The sequence below is a fragment of the Spermophilus citellus genome, assembly GCF_964194105.1.
Source record: "Spermophilus citellus genome assembly, chromosome: 14".
Lineage (NCBI taxonomy): Eukaryota > Metazoa > Chordata > Mammalia > Rodentia > Sciuridae > Spermophilus > Spermophilus citellus.
In genome coordinates this window covers 3,841,383-3,862,891 of record NC_138194.1, presented here as the reverse complement: position 1 = coordinate 3,862,891, position 21,509 = coordinate 3,841,383, and the positions used below count along the sequence as shown (strand labels likewise).

At 34.3% G+C, this 21,509-nt stretch overlaps 1 protein-coding gene across 1 annotated transcript in view; it reads left to right on the top strand.

Moving 5' to 3' along the window:
* Positions 1-21,509, top strand: part of LOC308633208 (A-kinase anchor protein 9-like) — a 125,195-nt gene that overhangs the window by 7,308 nt on the left and 96,378 nt on the right. Inside the window, exons 2-8 of the mRNA XM_081265743.1 lie at positions 251-496; positions 1,018-1,062; positions 4,322-4,375; positions 4,752-4,925; positions 5,879-6,034; positions 6,800-6,976; positions 18,136-20,490. Coding sequence (XP_081121869.1) covers positions 251-496; positions 1,018-1,062; positions 4,322-4,375; positions 4,752-4,925; positions 5,879-6,034; positions 6,800-6,976; positions 18,136-20,490 — 3,207 coding nt within the window. The remainder of the gene's footprint in view (positions 1-250; positions 497-1,017; positions 1,063-4,321; positions 4,376-4,751; positions 4,926-5,878; positions 6,035-6,799; positions 6,977-18,135; positions 20,491-21,509) is intronic.

The following is a 21,509-nucleotide window of genomic DNA, read 5'->3' as shown; positions in this document are numbered from 1 at the left end:
TAACTCAGCTAATTTCCTCTTCTTTAGACTTGACATGTTCATTTCTTACCCCTCAATATTTAATAAGTTCATTCACAAGTACCTAGTGTTACAAACTTTACAACCCGAATATTCAATCCAATAGTTATTCTGAAACTGTGAAGTCATCTATATTATTATCATCATTTTAATTTGGTGATAGTTTGATCTTTTAAAGAAAGTGATCCCAAAGAAAAATTATCATTGATGTTAATGATACTTTTTCCTGTAGCTTGCCGAGTTTCGAGAAAGAAGAGCTCGATTGGATGGACAAAACCCTCATAAGAAGCCAAAAAAGAAGAAAACCTCAAGCAATAAAAATGATGTTCATGGCTTGAATATTGATCAATCAAAGAGTGAGGAGATGTTCATAAATAGTTCTCAGGGTGTTGGATCGGCCGTGATGCCTGAATCCACAATAATGAGAACTCTAAACAATGAAGAAACGCTTAAACATGAACAAGTTTTTTCTGTTGATGTAAGTATTCATCCAGATTTTAAAACATTCTACCTCTAACTAGAAAGTAGTGGCAGTGAAAAGTCATTAGCATCCACCTGAGGGAAGCTTGACAAAGTCATTGACTTTTTAGCATCAAGAATTGATAATTCTTTTAAAGAACTTGAATTTTTCTGATGGCATGTTAAGGATTTAGTTTTATTTAAAAGAGTTACATAAATTAGAGGAATGGTGTCTTTGATGCTTTTGGCTTACAGATGACATCTACTATATATGTAAAAGTTCTTGGTACTTTTGTATTTATAACAATGCCTTGTGATAAATTTTATATGCATTATTATAAGTCATTGTAATTCATAATGAAATGAAATTTTTAAAGATTTGGATATTTTTTACTCGTTTTTAATAGTATTTTTGTGAATTTTCTATCATTGTTACTAACAGCAATGTCTTAGTAAAGCAGGATTTTTTTTTTTTGTAAAGTATGATATTTAGCAGGGGAAAAATGTCATAATTGTAATCATGTTTTACTTTTGTTTTAGCTGGAAAGTGAGATTTCAACCACAGCAGATGATTACACTTTGGAGGTAAGACTAACATATCCCAATTAAAAATGTCATAGATAAAATTGATATTTTTTTGAAATTATTGATTGTTGGTACTTTATTTCTTATAAATTATATGCTTCTGTATATATTTAATATAACTTAACATAATATAATATAAATGGATTGAAAAACTGAAAATTATATTTTACTGCTGTATCTTTTTCCAGTGGTTAGCTAAAGTCTTAACTGTTTGAATTGCTTAATCCTTAATTATATAGCAGCCCTATTTTGGTTTTTAGGAAAGTGAGTCTGCATTTCTAGGACCCATGACCATTTTAAGATAGCCATTTAGCACAGTAAAAATTTTATAATTTAGTATGATTTTTATAGTAATGCTTTTTACAAATGTTTGAATACTAGTTTAATAAAATGTGTTTATTGGAATTGATGTTGCTGTAGTGTTGTGTATGTGTGCATGTGTGTACGTGTGTGTTACTGGGCATTGAACTCAGGGCCTTGTACATGCTAGGAAAGCACTTTGTCACCAAGCTACATTCCCAGCCCCTTTTCAGTTTCATTTTAAGATAGATTCTCACTAAGTTGCCCAGGCTATCTTTGAACTTGTGATCCTCCTGATGCACGGTGTGCATCACCATGCCTGACAATGATGATTTTTATTTTAGGTGATAAACTGTAAAATAGGCATTGGTCTCTTAAGAAATACGTGCCTTCTTTATATGTTTGCAATAAGTATCACTTTGTTATCTTATTCTTTTTAGATATGATTGTCATTTCTTTGCTCCCAAATTTAGAGTACATGGAAAATTATTATTTACTCTGAATGTTTAAGCAACTTAGTATATTTCATAAGTCTGAATTTATTGTAGGCTTCTAATAGAAAAACTAGGTTCTTTTTTTTTAAGAGAGAGAGAGAGAGAATGAATATGAATCTTTTTTGTAGATGGACACATCACGATGCCTTTATTTTATTTTATTTTTTTAATGTGGTGCTGAGAATCAAACCCAGGTCCCGCCCATGCTAGGCGAGCGCTCTACCACTGAGCCACAATCCCAGCTCGAAAAACTATGTTCTTAAATTAACATATTACAGTTTTTATTTTTGTTGTTTGGGTGTGGGTGTATGTTTGTTACTGGGGATTAAACCCAGGGAGCTACATTCCCAGCTGTTTTTATCTGAAACTGACTTGCTAAGTTGCTCAGGCTAGCCTTGTACTTGCAAACCAGAATTATCTCAACTTTATCCATGGTGTGGTTGACTCTGAGGACCTGCCTTTGAACATCTCCCAAGAAAATGCTCCAGCAGAGCAAAATCTTGAAAGTCATTCACAAAGACATTGTTAAAATTTGCCTTGAGCTTTTTTCTGAGCTGGCACAAAATAAAGAAAACTACAGGAAAAAAAATGTCAGAGGCATTCTCTAAAACTCTCTAAAACGTGGAAGCTCTGAGGACTCGCAATAACTACTGATGCCTTTCTGAGCTGCTTGACTATCATACCTCCCAGTCTGGAGGTGAGATCACTTTTCTGTCAAAAATGTCTGTTGCCTGAAGGAGACTCAGGTCTCATCACTGAAGAGAGCAAAGATCAGATAGCAACTCTGCTTTTGTGGAGTGGAGAAACAGGGCTTTCAGGTTGTGTATTGGTGAGTATTGCATGCTGTAGCTTGGGGAATTTGGTGGGAAGGCCTGCAACTAACTAAAGATGAGGATGAGAAGAATGAAATGGAGGGGAGTGAGGTGAAGTTTGAGAACTCTTTGCAAACTTATGAAAGAAATCTTAGATAAGAAGTTGAGAATCTTAGTTATGAAGGTTGTGACAATCCTCCAGTAGGCTGTCTTCAACCTGCTGCATTGTGACTAGTACTCAGGGCTGAACAGCGAACTCAGAGCAGATCATAACAGTCCAGGCACTTCAAGACAACTCTACAATGGGCAACATGATGACCAGAAAGTACTTGGAGATAGATCCTAACCAACTCATTGTGGGGCATTATAAATATGTTTAAACTGAATTAGAGGAGAACTAACTGAATATTTGCTATAGAGGTATTAGATATAATTATTATACTGGATAAATAATTTATGTAATACTGATAACATGATATTTGACATGATCTTTGATGGATATTTACAAATATTCATTTTATTACACTGTTATTTCAAAATAGAAATTTTAGTGTGTACTAAAATCAGAATGTGTCATTTCTGAGTCATGAAAAACTAATTGAAATTTAGAAGTATTATAATTTGAAAATTATCACAAGTGACTTTATATCTAGAATTAGTATTCCTACATTCCTGTGGTTTTTCACCAATTGCAATAATGTGTTAACAAAAGTTGGTTTTTTGCCTTCCCTTTAGCTTTATTTCTCAGAGATTATTCTTAGAATAAAAGTAGAGCAATCAAACTGATTTTTAAAAAGTCTCTTAGTTAGGACCCTCTCCCCCTTTTATTTGGCAGTTGTGGGTATTGGGCCTTGCACATACTAGGCAGATGCTCTACAACTGGGCTACATCTTCAGTCCTAGGATTTGTACTTTTTAAAGTGTCATGGCTCATATAAACTTAATCCTAACTCTAGACATTCTGACTAGTCTGTCCTATATATTTCAGTGTTAACAATTTCATTCTCCTGGGTTCTATTAACATAGAATTGTGAAGGCTTAAGATATGGGCAGGAATGTGGGCAGGAATGAAGTTGGTTTTTGTACTCTATCATCCTCCTTTCTCTTACTAAAACATATCTGTGCTACAGACAAGTGGTGATATGTTAAAGAAAACCCCCTCATCTGTCTGGATGGCGTGACTAGCAGTAGTACTATCCCCAGAGGAAAGTTCTTAGGGGAGTGTTCTTTACCTCTTTATTTCCCTTGGTTTGCTTACTAGCCTTTAATTAAATTTATACCAGTAAATGGTTTTATTTGAAAATAAATAGGGCTTAATTTTAAAAATATATTTAGCTAATTTTAAGGAAGCATTTTGTAAAAGAAGATCTAGTAACTTGAAGCTTTTAGTTATCTTTCTGAAGACTAAATAGGAACTGCACTTAGAACTTCAGTTACTTAAATGAAAGTGTCTTTTGCATTGTAAGAACTTAGATGTTTGAGGAATGATTGACATTTGATATGCCTCTTAGATACTTCAGTTAAATATAATCACCATATTTGTTTTGCTATTAAGGCATTTTCCCTAGATGTAAAAGATACAGTTAGTAGAAATATTATTGTTAGGTAAATAAAATTTGGTCTATCATAATATATCAGGAAATTTTTTATACAGGTAAATGATTGCTGTAATGTGGTGAAAAGAGAAAAGCCTACCAATTTATTAATGGTACAGTATATAAAACTACTCATGATACTAATGTTTTTTATTATTTAAAACCATTTGACTTACTAACCAAGCTTTCTCCTGTATGTAATTCTTTCTGTATGTGATTTCTAAAAGTTACTAGATCTTCTTTACTGCTTAACAAAACAAAGTTACCTCATTTTCATTATAACATGGAATTGGAACAAAATTTGCAGATATGCTGTTTAGGTGCTTTTAAGGTAATATCACATTAATAGCAAACCAGATTGCTATAGAAGTGAACTTCAAAGTGAAGAGTGATGTTTTAAAGTGGATTTTGCTATGGAATTCAATATTCGAATTCCTCTCTCAGGAATGTTGCTAGTACTGAATTATTAAAAATATTGGGTTGATTTAGGAAGAAGAATTTGGTGTCGTTGATTCTTATTCTGAACAAGGCACACACTATAGTGAGACTCGCCTAGAGTTGATAGAAAACGAATTAGTTGGGAAACCTGAACATGAGCCCGAAAAACTGAACAGAGAACTGGAAGAAATGAGGGCCACCTATGGGACTGAAGGATTGCATCAGGTACATTTACCTTCTGTGGCCTTTGTTTGCTACTCACAAAAACAAAAAAGGAAATTTTTTAAAAAATATTTATTTTTTAGTTTTTTTTTTAGGTAGACACAATATCTTTATTTTACATTTATGTGGTGCTGAGAATCGAACCCAGTGCCTCACGCATGCTAGGCGAGGCACTACCACTTGAGACACATTCCCAGCCCTCCAGGAAATTTTAATGATAGTTTATGTATTTAATGAGAATTACAGGTGTTAACTTAAGATTATCTCATTCATGAGAAAAATGGGGTTCTTGCGCATAGTATTAAGAATCCCATTTTACAACTAGAATTCAACTAATAGGGGTAACATGTATGTTACTTTGTTTATTTAACTTAATAAGATAGAGTAAAATAACTTTAGTGATTTCAGGATAGATGTTTTTCTAATGAGCCTGAAAGAAAAATGTGGTATAAATCACATTTTTTTTAAAAAAATGATGACTTAAACCCATTAAGAATATCAGCAAGTCCCTGTAAATATTCTCTGCAGTTAGAGTGACATCTCTTGTATTAAGTAATCAGTTATGAACTCAAGATGAAAATGGTACATTAATGAGGATGACAGAATAGACTTCAGTTTCATCCTCTCCAAAAACAAGTTTGTGGTGTTGCCTGGTAACAGATTGGGGGAGCTCCCCAATATAAAGGCATTTGCTTCTAGAATTAGATATATAGAAAAGCCAGAACAAGTGAAAAGTTTTTGCATGTGCACATTAATTTCTTTGAGATTGATTTGGAAGTAAAACAAATTTCTTAAAGCTCATAGCTTTCAAATGTGGGAGATAGCATATAAATTGTAAGAATTCCACTAATGTGCTTTGAATCTCATATTTTTTAAAAAGTTGCTTGTAATAATGATAATCAGTTTTATGTAAAATATAAGCCTAGAATGTAATTCTTTTCTCTGATTTCCTTTAGTTACAAGAATTTGAAGCAGCAGTTAAACAAAGAGATGCTATTATCACACAGCTCACCGCCAATATACAACAGGCAAGAAGGGAAAGGGATGAAACGGTGAGAGAATTTTTAGCATTGATGGAGCAAAGTCAAAAATTGCAGATTCAATTCCAACAAGTAAGTATTACAAGTAGAACAAGACTTACTCGATTTTTATAACGAATTTTTAAATTTTTTCACTTTCTAGAACAAATCTGTTATAAAGCCATTTGTTTATTCGTACTGGAAAAACTAGTGAATAAGTGTTATGTTAATCAAGAATTTAATTTATACTTCTTGGGTAGTTTCTTGCTGTTATTTTCTTTGTACTTTTCCCTGTCTCTATTTAAAAATTCTACAAAGTCTTATCAGGTGTATTTTTGCAGAAATTAACCTGCAGTTACACCCTACTTTTTCCAACCCTGGTATGGTTTTATGTTAATTAGGTTCTCAATTATAACTAGACTGACAACTGGATATATTCCATTAATCTTTAGTTGGAACTATAATCTAATTGCATTAAACAAAAGGGAGGAATTTAAGGTAAGAATACAGGCTTGTTTATAGAACTTAAGGGCAGAAATACAATCAGAACTCTGAGAGAAATTGGAACTAGAGTTTGAAAAGTCATCAGGAATCCAGGAAGAACTTTCAGTCTGCATTTTTCTCTGCCTGTCTGCCTGTCTTATTTCTCCTATTTTCTCAGCTTTATAATGTGAAAGGTAAATTCTTTGGCTCATTACCCAAAGTGCACATTACCTATCAGCATGTTGACAGCATGGAAACATGTTGACTGAGATTGTAAGCCTATGAAGTGAGCATACTTTCCAGAGAACCCCTGTGGGCTGAGGGTACGATAAAGTGTCACTTAAAATTTAATATTTTGAGGTTTCTATTTTTAAGTTACAGGCTAGTGAAACTCTACGAAACAGCACTCACAGTAACACAGCTGCAGATTTACTGCAAGCCAAACAACAGCTTGAAGAACAAGACCATCTATTAGAAGATTATCAAAAAAAGAAGGAAGACTTCAAAATGCAAATTAATTTCTTACAAGAGAAAATTAAAGTATATGAAATGGTATGTGTATCTTAAGGAAGTCAACCTACTTGTAGCAGCTTTGTAATTAACTTTAAAGTTTTTAATGGAGGTGTTTATCTGTTTTTTATGCATATGCACCACAAAATTTCATAATTGAGGCAAACTCTTTGAGTACATAAAATAATATATTTCAAAAGCATTGAGAATTTCGTAGTAATAGTTTTAAATATGATACTACTCATTACTCTGCTCCTTAAAAGTGATCTGCCTATGTTAAACTGAAGTCAGGAGAATCTATTTTTATAACTAGGATTTCTATCCTTTTTCCCCCAACTAAATGTATTTCTTCTTATTTTAGCCATGATTATAAAATTCTGAAAAAGAAATTTTGTAAATTTAAACTACAAAAAAATGTGGTTGATTCTTTTTATTCACTTGAGTTATATTCCAGTTTGGGGAAATTATTTAGTTAATAAGAGCTCCTGGTAGGAAATGTATCACATGGATTGTAATCTTTAATCTTTTTTTTCAATTATTTTTTTTATTGGTTGTTCAAAACATTACAAAGCTCTTGACATATAATTTCATACATTAGATTCAAGTGGGTTATGAACTCCCATTTTAACCCCGTATACAGATTGCAGAATCACATCGGTTACACATCCACATTTTTACATAATGCCATATTAGTAACTGTTGTATTCTGCTACCTTTCCTGTCCTCTACTATCCCCGCTCCCCTCCCCTCCCATCTTCTCTCTCTACCCCATCTACTGTAATTCATTTCTTGTTTTTTTTTCCCATTCCCCTCACAACCTCTTATATGTAATTTTGTACAACAATGAGGGTCTCCTTCCATTTCCATGCAATTTCCCTTTTCTCTCCCTTTCTCTCCCACCTCATGTCTCTGTTTAATGTTAATCTTTTCCTCCTGCTCTTCCTCCCTGCTCTGTTCTTAGTTGCTCTCATTATATCAAAGAAGACAGATGGCATTTGTTTTTTAGGGATTGGCTAGCTTCACTTAGTATAATCTGCTCTAATTCCATCCATTTCCCTGCAAATTCCATGATTTTGTCATTTTTTAGTGCTGAGTAATACTCCATTGTGTATAAATGCCACATTTTTTTTAATCCATTCATCTATTGAAGGGCATCTGGGTTGGTTCCACAGTCTTGCTATTGTGAATTGTGCTACTATGAACATCTATGTGGCAGTATCCCTGTAGTATGCTCTTTTAAGGTCTTCAGGGAATAGTCCGAGAAGGGCAATAATAGCTGGGTCAAATGGTGGTTCCATTCCCAGCTTTCCCAGGAATCTCCATACTGCTTTCCAAATTGGCCACACCAATTTGCAGTCGCACCAGCAATGTACAAGAGTACCCTTTCCCCACATCCTCGCCAGCACTTGTTGTTGTTTGACTTCATAATGGCTGCCAATCTTACTGGAGTGAGATGGTATCTTAGGGTGGTTTTGATTTGCATTTCTCTGACTGCTAGCGATGGTGAGCATTTTTTCATGTACTTGTTGATTGATTGTATGTCCTCCTCTGAGAAGTTCAGGTCCTTGGCCCATTTGTTGATTGGGTTATTTGTTATCTTACTGTTTAATTTTTTGAGTTCTTTGTATACTCTGGATATTAGGGCTCTATCTGAAGTGTGAGGAGTAAAAATTTGTTCCCAAGATGTAGGCTCCCTATTTACCTCTCTTATTGTTTCTCTTGCTGAGAAAAAAACTTTTTAGTTTAAGTAAGTCCCATTTGTTGATTCTTGTTATTAACTCTTGTGCTATGGGCGTCCTGTTAAGGAATTTTGAGCCCGAACCCACAATATGTAGATCGGAGCCAACTTTTTCTTCTATCATACGCAGAGTCTCTGATTTGATATCAAACTCCTTGATCCATTTTGAGTTAACTTTTGTGCATGGTGAGAGAAGGGGATTCAGTTTCATTTTGTTGCATATGGATTTCCAGTTTTCCCAGCACCATTTGTTGAAGATGCTATCCTTCCTCCATTGCTTGCTTTTAGCCCCTTTATCAAATATATAAGATAGTTGTAACTTTGTGGATTAGTATCTGTGTCCTCTATTGTGTACCATTGGTCCACCCGCCTGTTTTGGTACCAGTACCGTGCTGTTTTTGTTACTATTGCTCTGTAGTATAGTTTGAAATCTGTTATCGCTATGCCACCTGATTCACACTTCCTGCTTAGAGTTGCTTTTGCTATTCTGGGTCTTTTATTTTTCCATATGAATTTCATGATTGCTTTATCTATTTCTACAAGAAATGTCATTGGGATTTTGATTGGGATTGCATTAAACCTATAGAAAACTTTTGGTAATATCGCCATTTTGATGATGTTAGTTCTGCATATCCATGAACAGAGTATATTTTTCCATCTTCTAAGATCTTCTTCTATTTCTCTCTTTAGGGTTCTATAGTTTTCATTGTATAAATCTTTCACCTCTTTTGTTAGGTTGATTCCCAAGTATTTTATTTTTTGGGGGGATATTGTGAATGGGGTGTTTTTCCTTATTTCCATTTCAGAAGTTTTGTTGCTGATATACAGCAACAAAATACCTTTGATTTATGCGTGTTGATTTTATATCCTGCCACTTTGCTGAATTCATTTATTAGTTCTAGTAGTTTTTTTGTAGACCTTTTTGGGTCTTCTAGGTATAGAATCATGTCATCTGCAAATAGTGATAATTTAAGTTCTTCTTTTCCTGTTTTTATGCCTTTAGTTTCTTTCGTCTAATTGCTCTGGCCAGTGTTTCGAGAACTATATTGAATAGAAGTGGTGATAGAGGGCATCCCTTTCTTGTTCCAGATTTTAGAGGGAATGCCTTCAATTTTTCTCCATTCAGAATGATGCTAGCCTGAGGCTTAGCATAGATAGCTTTTACAATGTTGAGGTAAGTTCCTGTTATCATCCCTAGTTTTTCTAATGTTTTGAACATAATGGGATGCTGTACTTTGTCGAATGCTTTTTCTGCGTCTATTGAGATGATCATATGGTTCTTATCTTTAAGTCTATTGATGTGGTGAATAATATTTATTGATTTCTGTATATTAAACCATTCATCCCAGGGATGAATCCTACTTGATCATGGTGCACAATTTTTTTGATGTGTTTTTGTATCCGATTCGCCAGAATTTTATTGAGGATTTTTGCATCTAGGTTCATTAGAGATATTGGTCTGTAGTTTTCTTTCTTTGAGGTGTCTTTGTCTGGTTTCGGAATCAGGGTGATGTTGGCCTCATTGAATGAGTTTGGAAGAGCTCCCTCTTTTTCTATTTCCTGAAATAACTTGAAAATTATTGGTATTAATTCTTCTTTAAAGGTTTTGTAAAACTCCGCTGTATACCCATCTGGTCCTGGGCTTTTCTTGGTTGGTAGTCGTTCGATTGCTTCTTCTATTTCTTCCATTGATATTGGTCTGTTCAAATTGTGTGTATCCTCCTGGCTCAGTCTGGGCAAATCATATGACTTAAGAAATTTATCGATGTCTTCACTATCTTCTATTTTATTGGAATATAGGTTTTCAAAATAATTGCTAATTATCTTGTGTATTTCTGTAGTGTCTGTTGTGGTATTGCCTTTCTCATCCCGTATGTTAGTAATTTGAGTTCTCTCTATTCTTCTCTTCATTAGGATGGCTAAGGGTCTGTTGATCTTATTTATTTTTTCGAAGAACCAACTTTTAGTTTTGTCAGTTTTTCAATAGTTTCTTTTGTTTCAATATCGTTGATTTCCGCTCCGATTTTAATTATTTCTTGCCTTCTGCTACATTTTCTGTTGTTTTACTCTTCCTTTTCTAGGGCTTTGAGATGAAGTGTGAGCTCATTTATTTGTTGGTTTTTCCTTTTTTTTTTTTTTTTTTTGAGGAATGACCATCAGGCGATGAATTTCCCTCTTAAAACTGCTTTCATTGTGTCCCATAGATTCCGATATGTTGTGTCTGTATTTTCATTTATCTCTAAGGATTTTTTGATTTCCTCCTTTATGTCTTCTGTAACCCATTGATCATTCAGTAACATTTTGTTCATTTTCCATGTGATGTAGGATTTTTCCTTCCTCCTTTATCATTGATTTCCAGTTTCATTCCATTATGATCAAATAAAATGCATGGTATTATCTCCACCCCTTTATATTTACTGAGGGTTGCCCTATGGCATAATATATGGTCTATTTTTGAGAAGGATCCATGTGCTGCTGAGAAAAAAAGTATATCTACTTGATGATGGTTGATATATTCTATATATGTCAGTTAAGTCTAGGTTATTGATTGTGATATTGAGGTCAATAGTTTCTTTATTCAACTTTTGTTTGGAGGATCTGTCCAATGGTGAGAGAGGTGTGTTGAAGTCACCCATAATTATTGTGATGTGGTCTATTTGATTCTTGAACTTGAGGAGAGTTTGTTTTATGAACGTCGTAGCACCAGTATTTGGTGCATAAATATTGATAATTGTTATGTCTTCTTGGTGAATGGTTTCTTTTAACAGTATATAATGTCCTTATCCCTTTTGATTAACTTAGTCTTGAAGTTGATTTTATTCGATATGAGGATGGCCACCCCTGCTTGCTTACGAGGACCGTATGCGTGGTATATTTTTTCCCAACTTTTCACCTTCAGCCTGTGTATGTCTTTTCCAATCAGATGTGTCTCCTGGAGGCAACATATTGTTGGATTTTTTTTTAATCCATGTTACCAGCGTATGTCGCTTTATTGGAGTGTTTAAGCCATTAACGTTTAGAGTTACTATTGATATATGGTTTGTACTTCCAGCCATGTTTGATTATTTATCTTTTTTTTAAATTTAGTTTGTTTCTCCATGATTAGCTTTCCCCCTGCCCTCTGTCTTTACTGAGGTACTTCCCATTGTTGGTTTTGGTTATGGTTTTTCATTTCTTCCTCGTGTAGTGTTTTGCTCAATATGCTTTGCAATGCTGGTTTTATGGCTGCAAATTCTTTTAACTTTTGTTTATCATGAAGATTTTTATTTCGTTGTCGTACCTGAAACTTAATTTTGCTGGATACAAAATTCTTGGTTGGCATCCATTGTCTTTCAGTGTTTGAAATACGTTGTTCCAGGATCTTCTCGCTTTCAGCGTTTGTGATGAAAAATCCGTTGTTAACCTTATTGGTTTATCCCTGAATGTAATCTGCCTCCTTTCTCTTGTAGCTTTTAATATTTTCTCTTTGTTCTGTATATTGGATATCTTCATAAAAATGTGTCTTGACGTTGGTCTACTGTGATTTTGTGTGCTCGGTGTCCTGTATGCATCTACAATTTGCTCATCCGATACCTTTTTTATTTCTGGAAAGTTTTCTATAATTATTTCAATCAGCAGGTTGCTCATTCCCTTGGTTTGAACCTCTATACCTTCCTCTATCCTGATGACTCTTAAGTTTGTTTTTTTTATGTTATCCCATATCTTTTGGATGTTTTTCTCGTGATTTTTTACCAGCCTTTCTGAGTTGGCTAGACTCTTTTCAAGATGATATATTTTGTCTTCATTATCTGACGTTCTGGCTTCTACTTGCTCCACTCTGTTAGTGATACTCTCATTTGAGTTTTTAATTTGGTTGATAGTTTCCTTCATTTCTAGAATTATTGTTTGATTATTTTTTATAATCTCTATCTCCTGATAAAGATGCTTAACTTCTTTTATCTGTTTATGTAATTCATTTTCAATGTGTTCTTTCGCTGCTTTAATTTGCTGTCTTGTATCCTCTTTAAGGTTCCATTCCATCTGTCTAAGGTATTCCTTGAGTTCTTTATTTGACCATTTTTCTGATGACTCTAGGTCCTCCTGAATATTTAGGCTCTCCTGCCTTGTTGGTATTCCTTTTCTTCCTTGCTTTTTCATGCTGATCATGTTACTTCTTGTTCTGTTAGACTGCTGAGTTACTGTGTACTCCTATTTATTTGATGCTTGGGAGGAAAGGTATTAGAAGGGAAGGGAACAAGTCACTAAAGAGAATGAGAGTAAGCAGGTAGAATTAAAGGAAGGGGGAGTAAGGAAATTGAAAAGAAATGAAAAGACAAAAGAAAAAAAATAGAAAATAAAAAAAGAAAAAAAGTTTTAAAAAAATAATCAAAAAAATTAAATTTAAAAATTTAAAAAATAAAAAAATGGAAATGAAAAGAAAAAAACCCAAATAATAAAAGAAAAAAAAAATTAATAAATGCAGTCTTAGAGTTTAATTAACTTCTCTTCCAGTAGGTAGAGCTGTGCCCACTGGGCCACGCTTCTCCTCTCAATACACGGGAACCAATCACTGTGCAGCAGCTCCTCTTCCCAGACTGGGCGGGTCTCCAATCCTGATTGCCTAGGGCCTTCTCTTGTGTCTAGTCACTTCCCCACTTTTCCTCAAGCCAGGCCCTGCTCACCAGTTATGCTTACCACAATACTGGCTACACGCCAGGTCTGCTGCTCCCGGGAGCCCTATTTTCTTGAACGACTGGTCACACTCTCCCTGTTTTCCATTCTCTTAGACCCTAGGTTTGTGGAGCTTGGGGCTGAGAACCCTCGGTGAATTTTGCTTGTCCTCCGGTAGCCACACCCCTGGTAGCTGGTGCAAGAGACCTCAGTTGTCAGCACTGGTGGGAGCGGTAGCCGGGGGTTCCGCGCCCTGGGTCCCGCACCACTCTTGATTCCCTTGGTCTGACTATCGTGCTCACGGGAGAGCTGGGAGGGGCCCTTAAGGTTTCCCCACTGTGTGGAGAGGGTGGGCTGGGGGTTACACACCTGTAGCTGCCGGTTTCAATGGAGTTATCTCCTCCACCGCATTCTGGTGACGTCAGTTCTCTGCCATGGTGGTATCCCATGCAAATGGCGACTGTTCATTCCCTTTGCCGGGTGACCAATGTAATGGGTGGGTCCTGACTGGCTCTCCCAAGCCCCGTCTCAATCCTGTGGCCACTGCCTATGAAGGCTCGGTTGGTATTAACCTCCGCAGGTTCAGAAGGGCCGACCAGTTGTTTCAGCGGGATCGTTTAGTGCTGAGTCACAGTTGTTTGTCTGCGAGACACAGGCGATCCAGGCTCAGTGTGTGTTCTGAGAGGCCCAGACTGTTCGCCCCAGATCCACATCAGCTCAGCATTGCCTAGTGATCCTGAGCAAACAGCATTTAGACGGTTTATGACTCCCTGTGCCCACGCAGCTGAAGAGGTCAGAGACTTGATGTCTCCGCGCCCGCCGCCATGTTGTAATCTTTAATCTTAAAAACAATTCATGCTAGTAGATTCTATTTTTTTTGTTTGTTTGTTTTTTTGAGAAGTTGAAGTTTAGATGTGATTTGCCTGAAGCTGCCCCATTAACAGGTGCCAGAGTTGAGATTTTGAGCTCCTTGCACTACACTGCATTCTGATCCTTGCCATCTCTGTCCTCTTTTTTTCTCTATGAGAGTTGAAACAAGGCAGTGTGATCATATAGTGTGATCATATCATTTGAATATAGCTGAACATCATTTTACAGTAACTCAAATTTCTTGCCATCACTCTGTGCGTGTCTACAAATGTCTATGAAAGCACCATTGGTATGGATTTGTGGGTTTCAAATAAATTTGAGCAAGTAGGCAAATACAGAATCTGTGAATAATGAAGATGCAGAATACATATAATACAACATATTTTATAAACATAGAAGATTCTACAGAAAGTTGAGAAATTACCAAGGCAAGAATATTGTTTGGATAACAAAAGCATTAACTAGCACTTATTAAGTACTTACTCTATAACAGGCAGTATTCAAAGCCTCTTACACATATTAATGCATTGAATCATCACTACAACCCTATGAGATAAGGGTACCTTTATCATTTACATTTTACAAATGATGGTACCAAGACAACGCAAGATGAAGGAAATAATCCAGGTGCAGAAGTGATGTATTGATAGAGCCAGATTTCAAAGCTCAGTTATGTGACTCCAGAGACTCCTCTTTAAAAAATAGGAAATGTACAAATTAAAATTATGAGAAGGGCATGCTTTTCAACTAAGGTAATTTAAAGATTATGCAAGTGTTTACAGAATATCTATTCTGTAGTAACCCTTGCAAAAGTTATATGATGAACCTTAAGATGTCCCCTTTCTTCACTGAACCCATGGAGAGGTGTGACATGTACACAAGTTACCACAAAATAAAAAATAAGTGCAGATAACAAGTATTATGATTGTTTTGACTAGGTCTGCTTTATGAGGAAAAGATTCAGGGTAGACATCAGCAGGGAGGTAATATTTGAGATAGATCTATAAATTGGAATAAAGTGGTATTTATATTTTGTTTACCCATAAATTGATATAACATATGGAACATAATAGCTATTCAATACCTATTTGGTAATCAAGATAATTGTTTATGAATTCATAACAAATAGAGGTAGGCAGGATATTCTTTGCGGGGTGTGGAGTGGGCATAAAGACCCAGGCTGAAATGTTGAAAATGTATAGGGAGCAAAAAATAATTTACTTAGAAAGCAGTAGGCTTTGGAAGTGTCTTTCTGGAGGGTAAGAGTAGAAAGATAATCAAGGCCTAGGTTGAAAGTGCCCGGATCTAGGATTTTATTATCTCTTATTGTCACTAGGCAGTATAATTTCAGATTATCTAAAATTTATGTAATTCATTTTAGTAATGAAAATAAACTGTTTATTTGAATGTTAGCAACAATACTTGTATTGTTCTTATTATATTTTAATTTCTCAGTTTTCAAAAAATTGAATCCCTTTGACAAGTAGTTCTGTCAGAGCAGATGAAGTAACTATATTGATGGTCAAAGGCTCATTATTCTAATTCTCCAAACCTCCTGTGTTATAATAGTCACAAACAGGAAGTATATTATTCCCCACTCTTCCAGGTGTAGTTCTAAAAATAGAGGATTGCATCCATGACTGAAGGGCTGTCAGTTTTGTAACATAGAACAAGTCATTTAAAACCATGTAATTTGAAAAAAGCTAAACAAAGAAAACTGTGAATTTGTGGTGTTTAATAGTTGAATGAAGAATTATGGTTAGTTATTTATTAATCATATTAGGTGTTGGACAGTGTTGAATTAAGTTATTTTCTTTTATGAGGAGTGTTCCTTTTATCTTATAGAATAATCAGGAAATAAAATTATAGCAGATTTTTATATCAGTGTTAATATTTTTCAAAACTAGTTATTATTTAACAGTTTAGCTAAAATTGACCATCATGAACTGATTTTACTTTTTAAAAAATTTTTTTAGTTGTAGATGGACATGATATCTTTATGTATTCATTTATTTTTATGTGGTGCTGAGAATTGAACCCAGTGCCTCACGCGTGTAAGGCAAACACTCTACCTCTGTGACCCAGCCCCAGTCCTGATTTTACATTTTATATAGGTTCCAAATGATTTATAAATTTATTTCTAGTATATGAATATATTTGTATAAAGTTCAGTAAAAATAAAATACCTTAATTATTTTATTTTAGCCTCAAACACATTCTGGGAAATAGAGAAAGTTTATCTTTATTGTACAGATAGAAATACCAGGATTAACAGATTAAACTAATTTACTAATGTTGCATTCTAGTGTAGAAATTATTAAGGCTCAGCACTTGGTAATAACATATGATGTAATTGGAAAAGGAATATGTGACACTAAGACAACAGCTCATAGTCTCACTCAAGAGGCTGCACAAGATAACCTTGGTTTATGTAGTGCAAAATTTGGCCTTTATTTGTTAGGCTCAGAAGTCTTTTTTTTTCCTTGAGCTATATCAGAGGTGAATTAGTTCAAGAGGTTAATGTTTAAGTCTAAATATAAGACTGTGAATTTACAATGAGAAATAATTATCACAAACTTCAGATTTTAAGCTCATTGGATTTTATTTTCTTTCTATGGACAGATGAATTTTAAAAGCCAGGTAATAATTTAAAAAGTTGTTTATTAAGTATTAGATGAAAGGGTGTTGGAGGAATCAGACCTTCAGTGGCATGAGGTTGAGATAACCTGTTACATCCATCTCAGAGTTGTAATGTTCATGTCTGTAGACTAAACTTCTTAAATGCTCCTTGCTGTAACTCCCAACATTGTTTTCTGCATTAAGTATGGCTTTTCGAGAGGGATCAGACTTCTCAAAGGTTGACAGTGCGTTGGTCTTCTTCCAAGAACTATACTCAATTGATCAATGCCTACATTTTCTTAGTACATTCATTCAAGGCGCCTAGAAGTCCTGTTTGGCAAGGACTCGTGTCTCCTTAAGATAACTTTACTTCCTTACCCATATTTTCATCAGTTATATAGATTTCACTTATTTCCTTGGCTTTGGGAATACAGCTCTTAACTGCTTAATGAATATGCGTTAATATGTCTTGTCTTAGCCTAATCTCCAGTTCCAAAATTGAGTCCCCAGATAGGAACTGGGGAAAATTATCTGATGGTCTTTTATATTTCTGTTTGAACTGTGAGTCTAAGCCCAAGTTGGTATGCCGTAAATATACAGTAGTGGTCTTAGGTGTCACTTGATGTTTAGTCACTTAAGCATTGCATATCCCTAAATTTCTGATTCACTTAAAACCCCAGGAATGAAGTTAAGGAAGACTTAAAGGAATCCACTTTAGTTCTTGTTGTTTTTCTCATTTTATAGCACTTGTCCATGAAATACCTTCAAATCATTAGAATCCAGGGGAGGACCGGTATTTTTTGTTTGTTTGTTTGTTTCTTCTGAGAATCCAGGGGAGGACCGGTTTTTATTTTTTTGTGTCTTCTGAAAGTGTCTAGAGAGTATGTAGTACTATAACTAGCCATCAGAAATACTTAATATTTAGAATGTTGACCAGTTAATAAGAAAAATGAAAATGTGATGGTTTATATAGATATTTTAGTCAGACTGGTTTTTGTTTTGTTTTGCTTTTTTTTGGTGGTGCTAGAGATCAAACCCAAGGCCTTACACATGCTAGGCAAATTAGATTGCATTTTTAAATTTAAATATTTAATCACAGCACAATATAAGAGAAATTTCTTCCCAAGAAGGGTAAAACTGTTATATTGTTTGCTCATATGTACTGTCAGGTAGATAAGTCCTAGGTCTCCTTGTACTGGGAAAAATGGGGGGGCAGGCCCAACAGTTGCTTTTTATAGAATTATATAAAAAGGAGACACCCATAAGAAGTTGCCAGAAGCTAAAAATGTCATTCTTATATTTTCATTTTCTTTTCTTTCTAAAGGAACAAGATGAAGTAGAAAAGTCAAATAAAAAAGAATTACAGGAAAAGGAGGCAATCATCCAGGCATTAAATATAAGACTAATAGAAGAAGAAAAAAAGAATCTTGAGCTAAAAGATCAAGTCACAGCCACTGAAAAATTAATAAGAGAATTACAAGAACAAATTGCAAGTATGAAATTAGAGCTGGCTAATTCTAAGCAAAAAGAAAGACAGTGTTCTGAAGAAATAAAACAGGGTACAGCTGAAGACCTTCAGAAAAGATATCATTACTCAGAATGCCAGTTTGAATCTGATGTGGTACAGAGAATGGTGGAACAAGAAATGCAGAAAAGATTAGAACAACTCCGAGCAGAGATGGATGAAATGTATGGGCAACAGATAGTACAGATGAAACAAGAGTTAATAAAGCAACACATGTCACAGATAGAGGAACTTAAAGCACAACATAAGGAAGAAATTGAGAGTGTTTTAAAATCACATTTAAATATTACAATTAATGAAGATCAAATAAAGTTAATGAACGTGGCAATAAATGAACTGAATATGAAATTACAAGATACTAACGCTCAAAAGGAAAAACTCCAAGAAGAACTAGGAATAATTTCAGGAGAAAAATCTACTCTGCAGAGACAACTTGATGACCTTTTGGAAGAATTGAACTTTTTAAGGGACCAAATTCAGAGAGCTAGAATGATAATAGCTGAACAAGAAAGTCAACTGAATGAAGCACATAAGTCCCTTAGTACAGTGGAAGCTTTAAAAGCTGAGATTGTTCTGGCATCTGAATCTAGGAAAGAACTAGAGTTAAAACATGAAGCAGAAGTTACAAATTACAAGATAAAACTTGAAATGTTGGAAAAAGAAAAAAATGCTGTATTAGACAGAATGGCTGAATCACAAGAAGCTGAATTAGAGAGGCTGAGAACACAGCTCCTATTTAGTCATGAAGAAGAACTTTCGAAACTAAAAGAAGATTTAGAAGTTGAACATCGAATAAATATTGAAAAACTTAAAGATAGCTTAGGCATTCACTATAAACAGCAGATAGATGGCTTACAAAATGAAATGAGACAAAAGATAGAAACAATGCAATTTGAAAAAGATAATTTGATAACTAAGCAGAATCAGTTGGTTTTGGAAATTTCAAAACTGAAAGATTTACAGAAGTCCATCATGGATTCAAAATCAGAAGAAATGACCCTTCAAATGCATGAACTCCAAGAGGAAATCGAAATATTAAGACGAGAAAAAAAAGAAAAAGTTACACTTGAACAAGAAGTTCAGGAATTACAACTTAAAATTGAATTATTGGAGAAACAAATAAAGGAAAAAGAGGATGACCTTAAAGAAAAGTTTTCACAACTTGAAACAGAAAATAACATTCTTAAAAATGAGAAAAAAGCTATTGAGGACATGTTGAAAATTTATGTTCCTGCTGAACAAGAAGAAAAATTGATTTTCATTGACTCCAGCAAGTCCATATCCAAAGATTGTAGCTGGCAAAAAGAAATGGAAATGCTTACAAAAGAGAATGAGGCCCTCAAGCAACAGTGCATTCAGCTAAATGAAGAAATTGAGAAGCAAAGAAGTACATTTTCATTTGCTGTAAAAAATTTTGAAGTTAACTATCAAGAGTTACAGGAGGAGTATATTTGCCTTCTCAAGGTAAAAGATGATTTAGAAGATAGTAAAAACAAACAAGAATTAGAGTATAAAAGTAAACTTAAAGCACTAAATGAAGAGCTTCATTTACAAAGAATAAATCCAGCTATAATCAAGTTGAAAAGTGCCATGCTTGATACTGACAAAGCTTTTGTCGCAGAGCCATTAGAAATCTGTGAAGTTGTTGAGAAAGATACAACAGAACTTATGGAAAAACTTGAGGTAACCAAGCGAGAAAAGCTAGAATTGTCAGAGAAACTGTCTGATCTCTCTGAACAATTAAAACAGAAACATGGTGAGGTTAATTTTCTCAGTGAAGAAGTCAAATCTTTAAAGCAAGAAAAAGAGAAAATTCTATTGAGATGTCAAGAGCTAGAACTCCTAATTAACCATCATAGAGCAGAAAATGTAAACATGTGTGATGTTCATTTAAGCTCTTTACAAGATGGAATAGTAACTATTATAAGCAAGGATTCTCAAGGATCATTATCTAATGTAGGTGAATATTTTGGAGAAGAAGCAAAAACAGTAGTGGAAGAGAAAATTTCTTTTGAAAATGTGGCTATTAGAAGAGAAAGCAAGCAAGAACAGTTATTTTCACCATCAGTAACAAATGAATCCTCACCTGGGACAGATCAATCAAGTGAAAACGATAAACTCCTTCAGGAACTTTATGTACTTATATCAGAACAGGTATGTTTACTTATTTACATATGGTATAGCACAGTGAAAATGTACATTTCATGCTAAAAAGAGTTTTCACCTTCTTAAATTCATAAAACAGAATGAAAGTGAATCATGTAATTCTCATTTGGATCTATCATTTATCATTTAATTTTCCTATTTTTTCTTAAACACTGTTTTTCTTTTAGCTAATCTATTACATATTCTGCTCAGGAAGTAAAGCAATATTTTCTTTGTAAAGACAATACTTTAAATAATATTGTTTAGAATCTCAACTTTACAAAAGTTATTGATTTTATAACTTAGTATTTTGTTGCAATTTCAAAGACTTTTAGAGTTTTTATTTCATACTGGTCTTTTTCAAGGTTCCACAATTGTAAACAAACTCTTGAGTGTTTTAGAACCTTATGCAGTTGTTCAATAGTTACAAATTCTTTTTCCTTTGTGCAAGAAAAACACTTAAGTCCTAGAGTTTTTTGAGTCTTATACCTGAGGAGGAAAAAATAGTATTAATTCTCTGTACAGCTAAAGAAATAGAACACATAAAATAATAGGTTATTTCCTTTTATGTCAGCTATTGATATTAGAAATAACAGAAAAGTCTGATGTGTATCTTCAGTATGATAATGCTAAATAAACTTTTTATAATTAAAAACATCTTTTAGCTATAGATGGACATTTTACCTTTATTTTATTTATTTATAATATGGTGCTGAGGATTTAACCCAGTGCTTCACACATGCTAGGCAAGCTCTCTACCACTGAGCCACAACTGTAGCCTGCTAAATAAACTTATGTGTTTCTAAAAGTTAGGTAATAAATATCTTTTGCAGATATAAGAGTTTAGTGTTGAAACAGAGAAGAAGTTAAGGAGTATATATTTCAGTGAGGAAGACAGGTAATAAATTAGAAAATAAGACAGAAATATTGTTACAGTCTATGAAGAAATAAAATAGGGTATTGTGATAAAATAAAACAGGGAAGCTCACAAAAGAAATTGAGAATGATGGGTGGAGGTGGGTGGTGGT